At 38.1% G+C, this 18,099-nt stretch overlaps 3 protein-coding genes across 3 annotated transcripts; all 3 read right to left on the bottom strand.

The window, feature by feature from the left end:
• Positions 1 to 3,966: 3,966 nt before the first annotated feature.
• Positions 3,967 to 5,347, bottom strand: LOC112166923 (F-box protein At2g27310). Its single transcript, XM_024303861.2, has one exon. The coding sequence runs from the start codon at positions 5,205 to 5,207 to the stop codon at positions 4,188 to 4,190; it is 1,020 nt and encodes a 339-aa protein (XP_024159629.1). The 5' UTR covers positions 5,208 to 5,347; the 3' UTR covers positions 3,967 to 4,187.
• Positions 5,348 to 6,912: 1,565 nt separating this feature from the next.
• LOC121049463 lies at positions 6,913 to 10,087 on the bottom strand. The gene is made up of 4 exons (XM_040506934.1): positions 10,008 to 10,087; positions 9,614 to 9,896; positions 7,353 to 7,518; positions 6,913 to 7,234 (listed from the first exon to the last, which is right to left on the bottom strand). Exons 2-4 carry the CDS (start codon positions 9,770 to 9,772, stop codon positions 7,059 to 7,061), a joined length of 501 nt encoding a protein of 166 aa, XP_040362868.1. The 5' UTR covers positions 9,773 to 9,896; positions 10,008 to 10,087; the 3' UTR covers positions 6,913 to 7,058.
• A 185-nt stretch (positions 10,088 to 10,272) lies between these two features.
• Positions 10,273 to 17,585, bottom strand: LOC112167517 (protein phosphatase 1 regulatory subunit SDS22). The gene is made up of 10 exons (XM_024304535.2): positions 17,365 to 17,585; positions 17,194 to 17,265; positions 17,018 to 17,110; positions 15,149 to 15,230; positions 12,709 to 12,765; positions 11,943 to 12,007; positions 11,761 to 11,856; positions 11,428 to 11,514; positions 11,251 to 11,331; positions 10,273 to 11,163 (listed from the first exon to the last, which is right to left on the bottom strand). Exons 1-10 carry the CDS (start codon positions 17,461 to 17,463, stop codon positions 10,501 to 10,503), a joined length of 1,395 nt encoding a protein of 464 aa, XP_024160303.1. The 5' UTR covers positions 17,464 to 17,585; the 3' UTR covers positions 10,273 to 10,500.
• Positions 17,586 to 18,099: the final 514 nt, after the last annotated feature.

Here is an 18,099-nt window from a genome sequence, read left to right as displayed (position 1 = left end):
GTGACCTGACTTCTTCTTCAAGCGCTGTGGACGAGGAGAGCACCAACCTCGTCACAGGGTTCTTTTCTTGCCTTCCGGAGAAGGACTTCTTGCCTTACGCGGGTAAGGGCTTTGGTTGTGGTCTCTTTGCGTTCACCAAATCGATACTCAACGTTGAGAGGCTGAGCAGAGCAATCACTGGGAAGTTTGAGAGAAGCACGGGTTTGCTAAAGCGTGACTTTAGCTTCGCTGGGTGCGAGGGCGTTACCCTTGCTTCGCTGGAAGTAACAGTGGCGGTTGTACTCGCAGTCGGCTCCTGGGGAGACTGGGACTGGAAGTACGGTCGCCGGGTTGAACTGGTGAGGCTGACAGTCGGCTCGCGAGGAGACTAGGACTGGCGGGCGGTCACTGGGTTTCAACGAGGTTGAGGGTTTGCTCCGGGGAGGCTTTGTAATCGCTGGGATTGATTGATTTGAGAGACGTCCTTTCTGTATTGTCTTTAGCCTCTATATATAGGCTATTGCAGATTCATTGTCCAAATAGGAATGAAATACTATATTTTAGGCCACAGTTATTGGCCTTGAATCAAATCAAAACTCTTAATAGTTTTGATATCTATCGTAAGCGATAATTAATGTTATCCGCCTCTGTCGTCGCTAGAATGTAGGCAAGTATCGGCCAGAGAAACATTTTGCCTTTTAGAATCCTAGACGTGATCGCTGGATGCGAGCAGTAGGATACGCACGTATTAAGTGCAAATATATCTTCGCGCCCTTCTAAGCGCTCAAATCTTCATGCAATTAATGATGATATCTCCTTATGAGATACGGGATAAGCAGCATCACGACCCAAGCCCATGTAATCCCATTTTGGGCCGCAAGTATCGGCCCACTGGCTCAGACCCACTAAAGGATTTTGCCAAACTTACTTTTGGGCTCAAACAGGAGGTACTCTTTTTTTTGCGAACCGAAGAGTGCAAGGTTTTATGGGCTACGACTGGTTTTAATTCACCAATTTAAAAGAAGATAATCATAATCTCATAATATAGTGTGTTCATAAAAACCAAACTAACCTCTAGAGTTGCCTTCGTTCCACTGAGCTGTAACGTGAACCTTTCGGCGAAGACCGATTGTGAGAGACGGCGAGAAAACAGACATTAGTTTAGAGAGAGATGTGTGCGTATGTAACAAGTTGTTGTTGAGAGTGCGTGATTAGGGTGCATGCAATATGCATGAATACAAAGAAACACCAATTTGGTACGTATAGTTATAAGTTCTATACAAGTCAATTATGGTTTGGCAACTTCATTCCCAGGCAAGGAAAGGCTTAGGCCAAAAGTAGCATTTGATTCCAAATGACTAGATGATCATGACGAGTTACTAAGCCATCTGCAGAGCATGATTACATGGCTGCTTCTATTATTGATATATTATACCAATATCGTATAATTGAAAAGACTGATTGTTTATATATAACAAACTAGTTACTAAGCCATCTGCAGAGCATGATTACATGGCTGCTTCTATTATTGATATATTATACCAATATCGTATAATTGAAAAGACTGATTGAGTGATTGTTTATATATAACAAACTATTAGTTAGATCCGTAGTAGCAGGACTAGCAGCAGCAATCAGTCAGTCAGTGGTGCTGGGAATCTTCATGGAAGCTAGTAGTTTATTTAGACATGCAAGACACGAGCAAAAAATAACAGAGAGAGAGAGAGAGAGAGAGGGGCTAGTAGTTTATTTAGACATGCAAGACACGAGCAAAGAAGAACACAGAGAGAGAGAGAGAGAGAGGAAATTGTAACGACGGAGCCCAGGTGGGTAGGATGAGGAAGGCTGCAGCTGCCTTGGGGAGGTTGAAAAGGTCATTTGAAAGCATCCAAAGGTGACCCGCCAAACCCAATGCTGTTCAAAGTCAAACCAATTCACCCGCGTCTGCTTTGTCTGACCTCTTTGACTTTTCCCCCAACTTTTTACTAACCCATTGTATTATTTTTTTATTTATTCTTTTTTTTTAATCAAATTCAATCGATTTCATTGTAAGAAAAAGTTACAAGTAAGATTACAGTACGCACAGAACCAAAAGTAATCTAATTCTAACTCCAAGTCAGGTTATTATATATAACAAAAGGAGTTAAAAATGTTCAAAACACATTAAAACAACAACAAATTATTGAGCCGACAATGGATCAAAATTGATTTAATTATCTAAAATAGTGTGTATTCAGAGTATAACGCTTTTCCAATTTCTTTCTCAATTTTTTCACATTACATATCCAACGCAAACCTATACAAAAATCATTTCTCAGACCTCATAGAGAAATAAAAGTAAACTAAGTTGCAGCATGTGTAAGTGTTGTGCAAGTGCAACCGATCATACTTGTTAAAAAAAAAACCCTCCACATAATACGGCAGTTTTTTTTTTTTTTTTTTTTTGGGTAAAGGCCTGGATAGGTAAAGAGGAGATCCTTCAAATCCTCTTATATTAAGAAAAAGAAAAAATGAGGGTACACAGGAGGGGGATTAAACCAAAACCTTCCAAATAAACCAGTCAAAGCAAATATGGAACTAAGGAAATTAGGAAAACGAAAGTTTAGAAGACTCAAGTGGTCTCTGTTACAGTGTGCAAGGATGAAGGGTGGAGCAGAATCCCACCAAACTAAGCTTGTAGAAGTAGCACACCAAAATTCGCTAATGCATAAGCAACTTGATTAGCTTCCCGAAATATGTGAGATGGGCAGAAAAATTCATTTGAGATACAAGCAAACCAAGCTTGTAGAAGTAGCGCACCAAAATTCGCTAATGCATCAACAACTTGATAACATTCCCGAAATATGTGAGATGAGCGGAGATTCATTTGAGAAATGCAATACAAGAAATTGCACCATTAGATGCGAAATGTCCATGAAACTAAATTAGGATTGCAAAGAAACTTAAGGATGAGGGAAGAATCCACTTCATTATGCTTCCAGTCTTTGACACAAGCTAGTTCAATGGGCTTAATGACCGTCATCACCTCTGCAGCAACTAAGCTAGAAATTTCAAGATTAGCAAAGAAAGCACCCGAGTACATGACCTTTGTAATCTCGAAAACTACACCATACCTCCCCACATTAGAACCATACTTCCAAGCACCATTAGAGTTAATTTTAATCCATCCATAATGAGGTGGATATCAATTAACCTTAATTATCCTTGGAGCACAGTGAGGTCTACATTGGACACCAAACTGTTTCAATATCTGGAGTATCATGTTATGCATCATGCTGACATGAGCAAGTTGACTAGCATATTTCAATGTGTCCTGAGATCATTCGACAAATCACATCCACTTAGAAAAACCTGACCATCATATTTGGTTTTGTTTCTAGCATGCCAAACAAACCATAAAGTGTACAGTTTTAAAGCAAGCCAACCACAGGTCTTTAATTGAGGACTAAAACCATCATAGATACCCAAATGAAGCACATCTAGGATTGAGTTAGGTAGTTAGGTAAAACACCTAACTCAAACTGCATGATTAATCATGCGGCGCCAAATTCCATGTGCAATTGGACAATGAAGAAATAATTAAGTGACCCAAAGATTCCAAATTATGAGAGCAAAGACCAAAACGAGAGGCCAAAGAGCTAGACTCCTCTTTTCTGAAGAAAATGGTGATCATATCAAACTATCATCAAATGTAGGATCCAATATATGTTGGCAGCCTTCACAATAGAAACCATGCAATCAATGCGCCAACTCCGCCATGTACACTGTACAAATCTGTTATGCTCTCTTCACACAGGGTCTCCTAATTAGTTAACAAATCAATCCAGTTCATTTATTTCTTACTTGAAGGTATACTATTTTCTTTTTCGTTGAAAAGAAATCATGCATCTTTTGTTTTTCTTAATATATAAAAATATTTGTTTCTTTTCTTTATGAATGTTTATACGTTGTGTGAAAGATGATCATCATAGATCAAAGAACCAAAAATTGAAGAGACAAATGGCTAAAATATATTCATTAATTTGAGAACTTGGGACCAATCAAATGGTGTATAAATGTGTACGCAGCTTTGTATTCACATGTGTAAAAACAAAAAATGAAATGAAATAATTGTAATTACTATCCATTTTTGTACTCGATCCTTAATTTGTATGAATGTACTCTGAACCTGTAATAACTGTAACTCGATCGATCTTTGCTGATCATCTCTATCTGAACAAGACGAAAGACCAAAACGCCATGAACAAAGTAACCCCAGTAGCAATGCAGATCATATCCAAAGCCCTCTCTCTCCTCTGCGACCTCTCTTTCCTTTCTCTCTTCATCTCCAGAAACTCCCCAAACCTCGCCTTCCCTTCACTTCCCTCCTCGATCTCCCTCTTCCTCTTCCCTCCCTCAATCGCTCCTTGCAAAATTACCAAACTCTCCTTCCCGTTCAGGTGGTTCCCCTCCATGGCCTCCACCTGCATGCTCACCTCTCTCACGTGTAGCTCCCCTCCGTCGCTTCCCTTGCACGTGACCACCATCCCACACTGCACGAACTCCCCGCGACGATCACCGGGCATGATCGTCGCGAAACGGAGCTGTACCTCGCCAGTGAGCCAGTGCCGGGTCACCGACACTGGCTTCCGGCTGGAAAGATTGGCCGCGCGCTTTTGGGCCAGGTCGATCACGATCCAGCTCAATGTCAAGTTCTCCTCCAAGTGCTTAAGGGACTCGGTGGTGTCTCCGATGTGTCTTATCGGAGTTGGAACAGTCTCTTTCTGCTCAAGAAGGTCGATCCGGAAGGGTGAGCATAGGAACCACCCGGTCTCGGTCTCAGTCTCTTGAACCTTGGAGAAAACCAGCTCTCCCTTGTAGAAAATATCCACGGCGGAGATAAGCTCCGATGCCGGAGCCAAGCGGCTGGGATTACAAGAGGACGAGAAGGAGTGATCAAGAAGAGGGAAGGAGTCTGAGAAAAACGAGCGATGGCCGGACGGGAACGTGGATATGATACCTTCAACACGTTCATCGGAGACGGAAGGCCACGTGGAGGCGCAGATGTCCTTCCAGAGTGTCTGTTCGGTGGAGAAGGCGTGCAATTGTGAGGAAGCACATGCGGCGGAGGCTAGGGTGGGGCCGTCGAGGCGGGTGAGGATGTGGGACGTGATTATGTCGGAGTGGAGGGCGGAGATAGAGGCGTCGCCGCCTTGTTCAACGGTAGTCGCTGCACCAGAAGAAGCCATTTCTATATCAACTATTGTAGAAGTACTGTTGTTCTTCTCTAACTCTGTGTTAATCTCGTTTTTCTTGTTGTGAGGTTTGGAGTTTGAAGTAGTGGGAGCTAGTGATGACAAAGAGAGGGTTGGAGGATTTGGTTAAATAGTGGGGAGGGGTCTTTGTAGGAAGAGAGTCAACAACGGCTTTCGTCATTAGTTTAATAAACTTGATGGAGTGAAGGTGCAGGCAAATCTCCTCCGAACTTCGTTTTCGAATTTTATATTTTTTTTGGAGGTTGGAACGCAAGCGTGTTTCATATCTTCTTCGTTTTCAATCTGGAATTAATCAAATCCTTTAACTAATTAAATATTTTCCCCTCCCTTTTTATTTTACTTTTTAATTAATTAATTTGGGTCTGAGACTAAATCTTTTTATTTTGTGTATAGTATTGTTTGATTGTTTGGTCCCTTTCACACGGGTTTGTTATCAGTGAATCAATTATTAGTTACAAAGTAGTTGTTATATATTGACTCGCTCAACTAAACTAGCTACCAAACTCGATGATACTAGTACTGATCTAGTTTTGTGTTTGGTTTTCCACGCAAAAAAAAAAAAAATTGTTTAGTCTAAGTGAAAACCCCATTAAATTTTGCCAGCATAATTAGCATGGTAGTGAAGTAATTAGAGTGTAAACAGTTCACTACCGTATTTGGAGTTTAATGAGCCGAAAAAGATTAGGCAAACCTTGAACAAGAACTCATAAAGAAAAGTTTTGTTTCATTCTGCTTTGTAACACTTACAACTCGGATTCGGCTCAAGAACTTGAACTTTTCAATCTCGAAATTTAGTGTGATAAAAAATTCATTGATTACCGTAATAAAGTGTCTGATATTAAAATTAGAACAAACGGTCATGGTTATGTGAAAAATTTGACTGGAACTTGAGCCTTAATCTAATGTAGACCGTTATCACAAACTTGATGACGTAAGTCCCCCAAGTCATATCGAACGGCTGATGGGTCTAATTTGGTTGTCTGTACTTACTTGACTCTTGAATGGAATAGTCAAACTCAGAAATTAATACTAGTTTGGCGCGCATGTGTACTCAACTCTGATGGTAGTTGATAACTTGATCATATATATATAGACTAATTCATGTATAATGGACCTCAGTGACGCCTTTCTGACTTTCTTTGCACCTGATGTATCAACAACTTCAGCTTCATTTTCAAATATGGACTATGGAAGTATGGATGAGTAGATTGCTTGCCATGTCTCTTCACCAATTTAGCATAGATTTCATTTATTATTGAAAGATAGGCAGTTTGTTTTTTTCTATCCAGAAAATGTGAAGTGATACAAAATTAATGAAACACTCCTAACTAGGTTATGAACGCAATATAAAAGTCATTATTAATTTAAGTATGTAACTGCACTTTATTTGTGAGATCTCTTAATTCTCTTCGGTAGTGCCCTTCTTCTCATACTTTGCTTGTGGCGATAGATGGTGGTGATCATCGCTATGCGAGCAGCTGAGGAGTTTCTTGTTGGTTTCAATGCCCAATTTACGATTCGAGTCTAATTGGATTGGGATTTGGGATCTAGGTCGAATTCGGGTCTAGCTTGGATTCGGATCAAATATGAGTTTGAATTCCATGTTCATCGTCTTTACAATTCAGTGGTCGCTTGCAGCCAATTTGCGTTATTTGCGACGTACATACATTTAGGGCACTATCAAAAACCCAACAATCACTCCGAGCGTTCACATATCAATGATATATACCATGCATGAGGCTGATCAGAAATTAGGATATATTAGAAATAAATTAATTCGTAAGTTAAATAATGAAATACCGTCGCATTATTTCGGATCCACATTTAGTAAATACATATAGTATCTCCTTCACCACTTAGATCCGAGAGCTTCAAGTTCATCTCCACACACTCAATTACGTACTTCCACCGGACCAACGCTTTTACAGCAAAAACGTACGTAGACAAGCATTTTATGACATGGACGTCCGCCAAAGCACAAGCCAATTTAATTATCACGTCTGTCATACAAAGGAAGTTAGAAATGTGTCGGTCAATCTGTCCTAGTGTATGATTCACCAATTAAAACATTTCCGGCTTAGGCCGGTGATTAGTGTAATATATTATGAGGAAAAGTACCGAGAGCAGCTGGAGTTGGGGACAAATTTGATTCAGTCGGCTTCCAAGTCATGATCATAGGACGTATACAATGAGAAACCAACTCTGAAAGCCGTTGCTGGAGTTGCCTAAACGACAACCATATATCAACATGTGACAGATATTTGGGGTGGCTAGAGCTTGGTGCCTACCTGCCCACAAGGATCACGATCAAATAACAAAAGACGGATCAAATTATAAAGGATGTGATTACATTACCGTGTACTCATACCACAACGATCCCCGATCCAAGTAACATTGGATACACATTGACTAATATATTGTGCAAGCATATATATCTCCATTAATTATTTAATTAATTGGGTATTATCTTAAACTCAGTGTAGAGCTTATCAACATATATCATACTATACTTAATTGACTGAAGCTTAACAGCTACAAACTCAACGTCTTTGAATTTTCACTACAGTCAAGACCGACTTCGACGTCTACCAGTGGCTAGGTCTGGGAAGGACATTATCTCTCTCTTGACCTAGTTATGCATCATCGCAAACTAGCCAATTAATAAATTTTATCTAAATCCACAAGAATCCGAATCCGACCAATTAATATGGACAAAAGCATGCAGCCAACCTTTCAATTTTGGAATGAATTCACATTTAGAGAGGAAGATTTAGAGGAAGGATTGTATTGAGGAAAAAGTAAAATAGATATGATCAACGAGAGGAAAGAAAAAAAGAGAAAGACAAAAAAACCCTTTGTCGGGTGGTCAAATATCAGTATTTAAGATGAGGTTACAACATCTTAACAAGAGCCTAGGTTTTGTGGGAGAGCAAGCCACCAGCCCCTGGCATGGGTTAGATTGAAATGTGTTAAAGAGTGAAGATCCCACAATAATAAAGTGACAAATATAAATATAGGGTGGGTTACTTAATTACTTCCAATCGGGGTCACTCAACACGTAAGTTGAGATGGTTTCAATGCAATAATCACAAACAACAGTTGTTGCTATTTAGCATTATATCAGAGCAGAATTATCACATGCAGACCTAACTTAAAATTAAATTATACATGAAGAGACGTGTTGGAGAATGAAAACTTATATTAAAAATAAATTTATAAAAGAAGATAAGCTAACGCATACACATCATTGTCATGGCTTTTAATTTTCAATGACCTTTTGCCCTTAACACTCTGTAGATGGACATGAGAACTATCAACGTTGGATTGAAACTGCGGCGGCAGCTTCGTTTAATAGTACGTACAAGTAGCAGCCTACCAAATTGGAAATTAAATCGCGATAATCATGATGGACGTCAAATCAACGTGGACACATTTGTTAGTTATCGATTGGTTTTTATCTTGAATTTGTTTGAATCAGGAAGAGCTCTCTTCTCCAATGGGTGCTTCATAATTGCCAAGGGGAGTGTACGGCACCATTTCAATGAGCAATGGAAAAAGGGCCCTCATCCATGACTTCCTTTCATGATTTTATGTCAAGGCCGCAATTAAGATACCATGAACTTTGTCAATTTTGCCTTTTTCTTTTTGTTATATAAGGAGAAACACGTACACTAAAAACAGGAGCCTCTAGGAGTCTAGGGCAAACCATTATTGATCCTTTCAAAGAGAGTGACAGCATCTATAGTCTGTTAATCAATCCAACCTTGAAGTTATTTTTCAGGTTGTCATCCATCCCTAAATTTGCCCGATTAGAATGAGTTTGTTAGTTTTTTTTGTTTCCTTTTGATAGAGACATTAGAAGTTAAACCACACATAAAACTCTACATTTGAGCTCGAGGTTTTTAGTTGTCGATTCCAAAGCCTATCTTTTTTGTACTGGTTCGTTAGAGAATAACTAAAGTTACTTATTTACGTCTCTTATCATAATGCGTAATCTTTAATTTGATTATATTATCATTTTCCCCATAATAAGTATATACTTTATCTACTTTTTTGTGAACTTCTTTATTTTGATAGACCAAATTTTTTTGAAAAATAGGGATTAATGAAATGACCAAAGATCATAGGTAAGAATAGTACAAACTCAACTACTCTGTGTTTGACAATCGTAACTCAGAGTAATGTATGCTAACAAAAGTACCTTATCTTTGTAGGCAATCTATTTTATCAAACTCTAACGCCGAGCACGCCATCGTGGTACATTAAAACTAGATATTTCTACAAGAGCTCACAGAGACACCTTCACTAGCATAGATAATTATTCAAGAAATAGATTTCTCATTCTCAAAAGGTCTAGTAAATTCAGATAGGCCACTTACCAGCTTCTCCTTCTTACTTGGAATCCTGATCCGCTTCATGGCGATGTCTTCACCGCTTTCACCATATTTTTGCTGTTTTTGGTGGACCAAATTGTGATTAAGAAAAGTGGTATACGCGATATCGAGTAAAGCAATCGCAATAATCAAATAGGTTAACATGCCAAACACGTTTGTAAGTAGATTCTAACACTCTGACTATGACTTTGTCTGGTTTGGCTACAGTGTGAACCCCTCCGCAGTATCCACATGTAGGACCATTGGAAGTCGCACTCACCACCAAACCCTGTTGGTCGATAGCAATACACTTTACAATGTTAAAAAATGAAAAGCTCAGAGAAAACCATTTCTTTATCCTCTAATACGAAACTAAAAAATGGAGAACGAGATTTCATACTTGGATTCAAAGGCAATGAAAAGATTAGCAATCTGCGAGGTTGACCTGAAAGATTGAAAGAATCCTAACATGGTTGGTCCTCTCTGCAAGTATAGATTAACTAATTAGTCAATCAAACCAGTAATCAGCACAACTAAGAGACAAGATATTGTCTTCTACCCAGCCGGGTTCCTGGAAAGTGGAGGCCACAATATCTATTCCTTAACTAAGCAATCAGTCGAGCAAACCAAATCTCATTCGCCAAATTCAAAATAAAAACACACGATTTCAAGAAATGCAGGATACTCAAAATCTGCTAACCCCATAATTCATTTTTAGCAGCAAAAGGAGTGCATGCCAATGGTTAAAACTTATCCAACATATCCATATGGTTTTTACCTACATCCAGTATCCTGATCCAGATCCTAGCTTTCTCACATGGCAAGTTAATTTGTGAATCAAAATTTTACATAAAGGGTAACCAAAGTTGCATAGCGAACATGATTATTAATCATCAGTCCCATGTTGATGGCCCACCCACTCCAATTTCATCTACAGGCAACAGCGGTAAAGTAGAACCTGTGCTCCGCGTCTTAGCTTTACTTGAAGTGATGGTTACTACTCCACTTGACAATTTTGTGTGACTAGCCTTGTCTTTACCTTGTTCGCCGTCATCCCCACCATCTACCACTTTGTCATCAGAAAAGAGCTCCAAAAATGGAGTGTCTGCATCATCAATAATATCAAGTTCACTTTGTTGCTTCACCTTATCTAGTTTCTTTTTAACCTTCGTATCATCATCTTTATGGCCTTTCTTTTTCAGTTTCTTTCCCTTTGATTCCTCCAAATCTGCAGCATCTTCAAGATTACTAAAATCTTCATTTACAACCTGATGTCTCTTCTTTTTCTTGATGCTATCCCTTTCTTCATCCTCCTGGACCAAAACTTCCTGGTCCGAGACATTCTCATTTGCTTTCTCCCTATTCCATTTCCTCTTCATATCCAATTCTCCAGCATTATCAGGGTTACTATCCTTCGTTTCACCCAACCCTTGATGTTTTGAATCTCTATATTTTTCTTCATCAACTGCATCAACCCGGGCACCCTTCTCATTCTTGGTGTATTTATCTATTGGTCTTGCATTGAAAACATGCAAGTTCGGCAACATCTTTTTAATCTACAGAAATATTGTTTTCATAAGAATTTGTAACAAACTGGAATCGACAGAGATCCAAAAAAGAAAAGGCAAGAAATTGACTATCACCTTCTTTGCTAATTTATCCTTTTCAGCTACAGGGTTTCCTTGCAGATTGAGATTCTTCATATTGACCAAGGAATCAAGCACCTATCTCAGAATATAAGAAACAACCGTAGTAAGAAATTTCTTCCAAATAAAGAAACAAAACTATAGAAACGAAAGCTTCAGTTTCCTGCATCTAACCTTCAGCTCCGACCATCTTGTGATCACATTATTCCCCAGATCCAGATTCTGGAGTCCCTTATTATGAGCCAACTCAGCAGGGAGACCCTGAACAAAGCATATTCACATCTAAAGTAGATACATAATGAACAAACTAAGCTTCAACATAAAAGTGAAGAAATAAACATGCGAAAATCACTAAAAACAGTTAGAAGCCAGTAATTACAATAATAAGCTATAAAAAATAGTAATTGCAATAACTAAGCAAAAAGAAGAATTACAATAAGGCAGCTTCATATACAATTTACATTTTACAAAGAATGTATTCCAACAGGCACATAAATCAGCACAAACCTCAATATTATTGTGAGCAAGCCGCAGCTCTTTCAGTTCAACACATGACTTGAGCGAAGACTGTATGCTCCGAAGTTGGCAGTGAGAAAGAGAAAGCTGGAACAAAGAAAAATTTGAAGGGTTTTTGCAGTCCTCAAGTGAAATTACAACCAAAGACATTCAACCACCAGAAAGGTGCTTACCTTTTTGATAGATTTGACATTCATCAAAGAATCACCAATATCACGAATCGGATTTTTAGAAAGAACTACAGAAAACAAAACTTCATGAGGTAGAAAGGCAACTCATGTTTCCCAAAACAAAACTCTATTCTGTATCGATGCTAAAATACATTAAGAAAATGCAATACTGTCCTTTTATCACGTCAATATATATTTTGGACCTAGCCAGAAACTTACCCTCAAATGGAATCATAAGTAACAAAACAAACAAACAAAGTACGCTTGTCGGTAGCCCAACCAAATTAGACTGTTGGCCGCCAGGTCAAGCCAAGCCTCATGTGGCCCTGAATAAAACTAGGAGCGAGTCTTAGAAAGGATCCCTCGACTATAAGTATTTGGTGTATAAAATTTTACCATGGTCACTAGGGATTGGCACCACTATAGCTGGCTTAAAGACCTTTGCCTCTTTTCAGTTCAAAAAATAAAAAATAAAAAGAAGACTTTTGTCTCTTTTAAGATGTCAAAGGGGAAAAGCCTAAGAGACTTTCAAGCCAATCACAGAAACTTCTCCTACATAGTTGATACTATTAGGGAATATTTGGAAGAAGCATAGAGGATCCACTAACTAACTAACAATCTCAACTAAATAAATAGAAACAAAGAAACACAGTAGTACAATGAAAAAAGAGTACATAGTGAAACTAAACCACAACAGTCAGATTACAATTGAAAGTACAAGTCCATTGATGTAATTCATGAAACAATACATTAGACTTCGAGATCATACCAAGAGTGTTCAACTCTTTCATCTGTTCAAGTCTGCAAATCGAAGCAATCTCATTATCTACAAAACAAGAAATCAAAACAAGTCAGTAGCAGGTTTGAAAATATGAGCAAAAATAGAAATAAAAGAATATGACAGAGCTAATGCAAAATGGATAGGTGGCACCATAAAGAAGAGAGAATTTTCCGAGCCTAGTGAAATGAACAAGAAATAAGCACGGTTCCAAACCCTAAACATCATGGCATGAGCCACTAGTGTATACATAACATACCAACTGAGAAATAGTAATCTTTGGGCAAAACTTGCCAGATGTTCCATGCCAACTACAGTTGACGCAACATAAATTCAAAAATTTCCTGCAGATTTTTTGGGCCAAGTATCTTTTGAAGAGAACATGATACTCCTTTGTAGTGGGAGTTCTAAAATATATCTGAAAACCTAGGTTGTTTAATTTTAAAAAAGATGATTAGGCATGCACACACTCAAATCAATCAAAAGTTCAATGCTTCTGTATTTTCCATCACTGGAATTGACCGTGCCAATAGAAAAGGAGAAATAGATGTGAGGAACTCTCAAAACATATTACCATGTCAATATGCTGAGGTGGTTAGTTTTGTTAGACAACCACAGGCCCCAAAAGCATAAGCTATCAGGAAATGGGATAACAATGTATAACAACGTAACTATCATCTTCCCTCACATGCCGAGCCAACACTATGCATACGGACTATGGGGAACTGGAGGCCTTGAACCCTGGACCTCCTGCAAACAATGCTTTGATACCATGTTTGAAAACCATTGGCCCTAAAGCTCAAGGTACCAGTACCAGAATTGTCCGACAGTGTATATCAAGCTGAATAATACGTCTCTCGGCTCATAAGAAGCCATGTGTTATTTAGTGATAAATTACTAAATTAAGACGTATCGTACATTAATGCATATTATGTACTTGGAATCACAAAAGTTCAACATGAGTTGCTATGAGGTTAGACAAACCTCAGCATAATGACTTGGTATGGACACACCTTCCAACCATTGTGCAGAAGAGGTTTAAATGGTCAATAGCTAGAAATACAAAATACAAATAGCAAGACGGAACTCAGAAGCTGATGTCCACACATGGGAAGCTACCAAATTAAAACTCATTGCTTAAATTACAAGGTCCTTATTGAATATGTAAACTTCAGAATGAGCTTATATGTACATACATATTCTAGCTAACAATATTTGTTTTTCAACTTAACTGACTTGCGACTCTTTCTCAAAGTCTTGCTTTTGTAAAATAATTTAGATGATGATGATCATAATAATTACCTTTATTACTTATCATTAACAAATATAGACAATGTATTGTCAAGGCAACACTATAGTTCCTTTTTTGTTAAGTAATGAAAAGACTAGCCTCAAATGGGAACCTTGTTGAGGAAAATGGTCAAGCATGTTCAACATTTTATATCCATATCGAAAGTAACTTGGTGAAATATTAAGCATCATTATGATAAATTAACAAAACATAAGCAACTAACAGAAATGGAGAACAAAAGAGAACATAGATATAGCAACACTCAGCAAGTATATCATGGCATGTACCCTAATTTCCAGCCTAACAATAAACGTACTGTTAAGAGGCAGGATAAGTGTACCATTTTCTAATTTCCAGCCGAAGGCAACTACCTACATCTCAATTGGTTGATATTTATTTTAAGTGATTGAATAAGTGTAACTTTTTCTAATTTACAGCCTAAAAAAAAAAAAACCAAGACTCATCTAGTATTTCAACATGGCCCCAGTCTAGACGATCATATTCAAATCTAGTTTTGGCATACGTGTATAGGCTTTAAATTTTCAAAATGGCATGTACTAAAAAGAAGAGATTAAATTCTTTTTAGCTTTGCATAGTAGGAGTGATACGAATCATTATATTCCAAGGTTGTATTGATTATGTGTGTATATCTGTGTCGACTCATGACAGATGTTGTTCCCAATCTTCGGCTTTCTCCATTCAAAGGATACATTTGAGGAATTGAATGAGCAATTGTTCAAAACATTAAACCCTAAATCATGAGTGTGTATACCTCATGATATTTCCTAGAATCAAGGGACTGGAAATTCACAATGCATACCTAGTATTCCCGTTCTACTTGACGTATACTTGGCACAACTATTAACAACAGAAAATATGGTATTGGTGTGGAAAATACTTGACAAACTATGCTTAGAGTCTTCTAATGTGCTTTACTATTCTAATATAACCAAGGCATTCCCTTAAAAGAGCCCCCTCTTAGTGTTTCACTCATACAACAAGTTTCTTATTTTGTGTGATTATCCATTATAATTGTTGACAACTCAATCCTGTATCTTATTTTCACAAATGAAAAACTGGGAGAAGAAAAGGAGAGGAAAGCCAATAGATTATTCTCAAAATGTTCAAATAAAAGCTCACCATTCAAAATTAATGCACGCAAACTCACAATAGACTTGACTTCATCCATCACTGTAAGCTTATTGTTGCCTGCATTTAACACCTGATTGACAGAGATGAAACAAAGTGAATGTAGAAGGCAATTTGGATGTATTGATTACAGAAGGGACAAAGGAATTTAAATAAAGAAATGGCCAACGGGAAAATATACAAGTGCAGGTGAAGGTTAAGAGCTGTCTAAAACAGTGTTTCAAGGAAGTAGACAAATAAAAAAGAAGCACCTCTGTCAGGGGCCACCTGATACTGCTCCCGAAAGATTGAAGATTTGCAGATGCTGAGAGTTGTTTAATATTTGGTTTTCTTTCTTTTGGTATGACAGTTTTTCATTATTTCAGTTAATATCTTTTATTTTTCAAAAGAATTGATGATTTTATTTGAAAAGAAGAGAACAATTCAAGAAGATGATAACATCCAGAACACAAAAGAAGCAAGCCTCAATTCACAACCAACAGATCCATAATAGAAGTGATAGAATAATCCCTAAAAACAGCAGAAACCTTAGCCCCTAATACAAAGCAGTAAAGCACTGATCCCAAGACATGGAAAAAGCACTCAATCCTATAACGCCCCTGAATATAGAATCCAGCTCCCCAATTGTTCCCTAGAGATGGAAAACAAGCCTGGATAAACTGAATATCTTTTTTCAGAATCTACACAGAAATTTATAAACATACCATCTACTGAATAATTATGGTAAAAAAATTTCTTTGTTCGATACCTCATGTCTATCCTTACAGTTTAGTGTCCGCAAGTCATTTAGCGTCTGTTTGGCAATGCTTTTGGTTTCCACAAGAGAAGATTCAGATAAACAAAAGTAACTTTTATAGAATTTGGCAGAAAGGAGTAAAAAGTGCTTTCCCTTTATAGCACTTGTAGTGCTTCTTAGAGAAGTACCTGTAAGGTGCTTCCTCAGGAAGCACTTCCAAGTGAATATGCAAGAAGCACTCGGACTTTCAATGAGAAGTTTTATGTGCTTCTAAAAGCAGCACTTCTAGGAAATTTTCCTACAGAAGCAATCTCCTGAACAAGCCCTCATTGTTAGTTCCAAAGTGATCCTTCTCATACAACAGGAGGAAAGTAGATACCTGGATCTTGAGCACATATGGAACTTTTGACAACCACATCAAGTAGGTTGATGGGTTGAAGCACAATTCCTTCCAAGGCACATTTGACTAAAATATTTTTCTGTTTCAATCTACTTGCAAGACACAGACCCATGTAGGATGTCAAATCATCTAAATTGAGGAAATGGAAGATGTTGAAATTAATTCAACATGTTCAATTTTCCGCCAGTTCAGGTGCTTCCTCATTTCATTTTCTCCGTACATTATTTCCACAGCCGCAGCACTCATGAGCCTTCCATTCAAAAACATATCAAGTATGACAACAAAACAAATGTAAGCCATAACAAGACATACTTTTGAAGGAAAGACCCATGTGAACTAGGGCCCTGGATACTCACTCTTATACGCAAAACGGCAAGTACCATACATATAAGAATTCAGTATACTCCCTGGTTTTCTTATTATCCGTATGTCTTCCTCGCCTTTCTTACCAAAAGAAAAGGTTGTTTTTAAAAAAGCCTAAAGTAGTAACTCTAACAAAACGGCGGCCCAACCAAACTCAACCAGCATAGTGAATACTTGTTTATCCAGTTTCCACTCTACCGTCTAAGCACAAAGATTAGTCAAGCCTACAGAGAATTTCATAAACTCCAAATTGGATGAGCTTCGGAAACTAGTCCAGGCTAGACAATGCACTATAGGTAACTAACATCTAGTTGTTTATCGAAGAAGAAAAAGAAGAAAGGGGGAAATGTATGGCACTTACAGTGAGCTTAGAAAGTCCTTCAATTCCCTTGAGGCTTTGCAGTTTATTTTGAGAAACAGATAGCCATTTCAGATTGACGCATGACTTCAACCCCTGAATTGCATTCACACAAATTTAGCTTCACCAATACGCACAAAACGCAGCAGAGAAACAAAGATGAGGGCGTCTTTGAGTACCTCAAGCGAAGTGAGCGTGTTGGCGCTGAGATCGAGCCTCTCCAGATTCTTGAGCTCGCCCAAGCACGAAACCTAGACATTTGTATTTGAAACTATATATATCAGAATGAGGGAGAGAAATTCGAGAGGGGAGAGAGAGAGAGAGAGAGAGAGAGAGACGAGGAGTCGTACATCGGAGAGAGCCCTGTGAGTGAGGATGAGAGAAGAAATGGAATAGGGGTCGCGAGTGTTGTTGTCCTTGAGCACCTGGTCCAAGCTCAACCGCTTCATGCTTGCGCTTTTGGCTCTAGTTTTGCTGCGCTCTGGTTTTGCTTTCGCAGTTTGCTTGGGGGCGGCAAATATTTTCAGCCCGGTAACTTCACCCGGCTCGCCGGGTTTAGGGTTGGGAACTAGTAAATTACACAAGTTATTTACCATTAAGGTCAAACAACCATGCACAGGGAATAATATACACTAGCATGTGCCCACACTGTGTGTATGGGTGTTTTTTTTTTTTTTTGGTAAAAAAGTGGGTAGTTTCTTAACCAAAGCAGTTTTTTAGAACAATAACTAGTATTTCAGTATAATTAAGTAAATAGTGTTTATGGTTAAATTTTTAAAAACCTTGTAATTGCCCTTGATTTATTAAGGCTCTAACAATAATTAATTTCATATATAAAGGATAAAATCGTAATTTAAAAAATAAAGCAATGAATGTGGGAGTTGTTCTTCCTTGAACGTGGAAGAATTTCTCTCAAACTGTTTATGAAGTTCTTTTTTTTTTTTTTCCTGAGGTATTAAAAGATAAGAACAAAAATTATCAATAAAAAACAAACTCTAAATATATTCCCTCTGTGTACCGCCAAGATCTAGGGTTTGTTCGCACTAGAATCAAAGGATATGGCTCCGACAAGGAGTAAGACGACC

Source organism: Rosa chinensis, chromosome 5 (assembly GCF_002994745.2).
Source record: "Rosa chinensis cultivar Old Blush chromosome 5, RchiOBHm-V2, whole genome shotgun sequence".
NCBI classification, from domain to species: domain Eukaryota; kingdom Viridiplantae; phylum Streptophyta; class Magnoliopsida; order Rosales; family Rosaceae; genus Rosa; species Rosa chinensis.
This window is presented reverse-complemented; position numbering and strand designations above follow the sequence as displayed.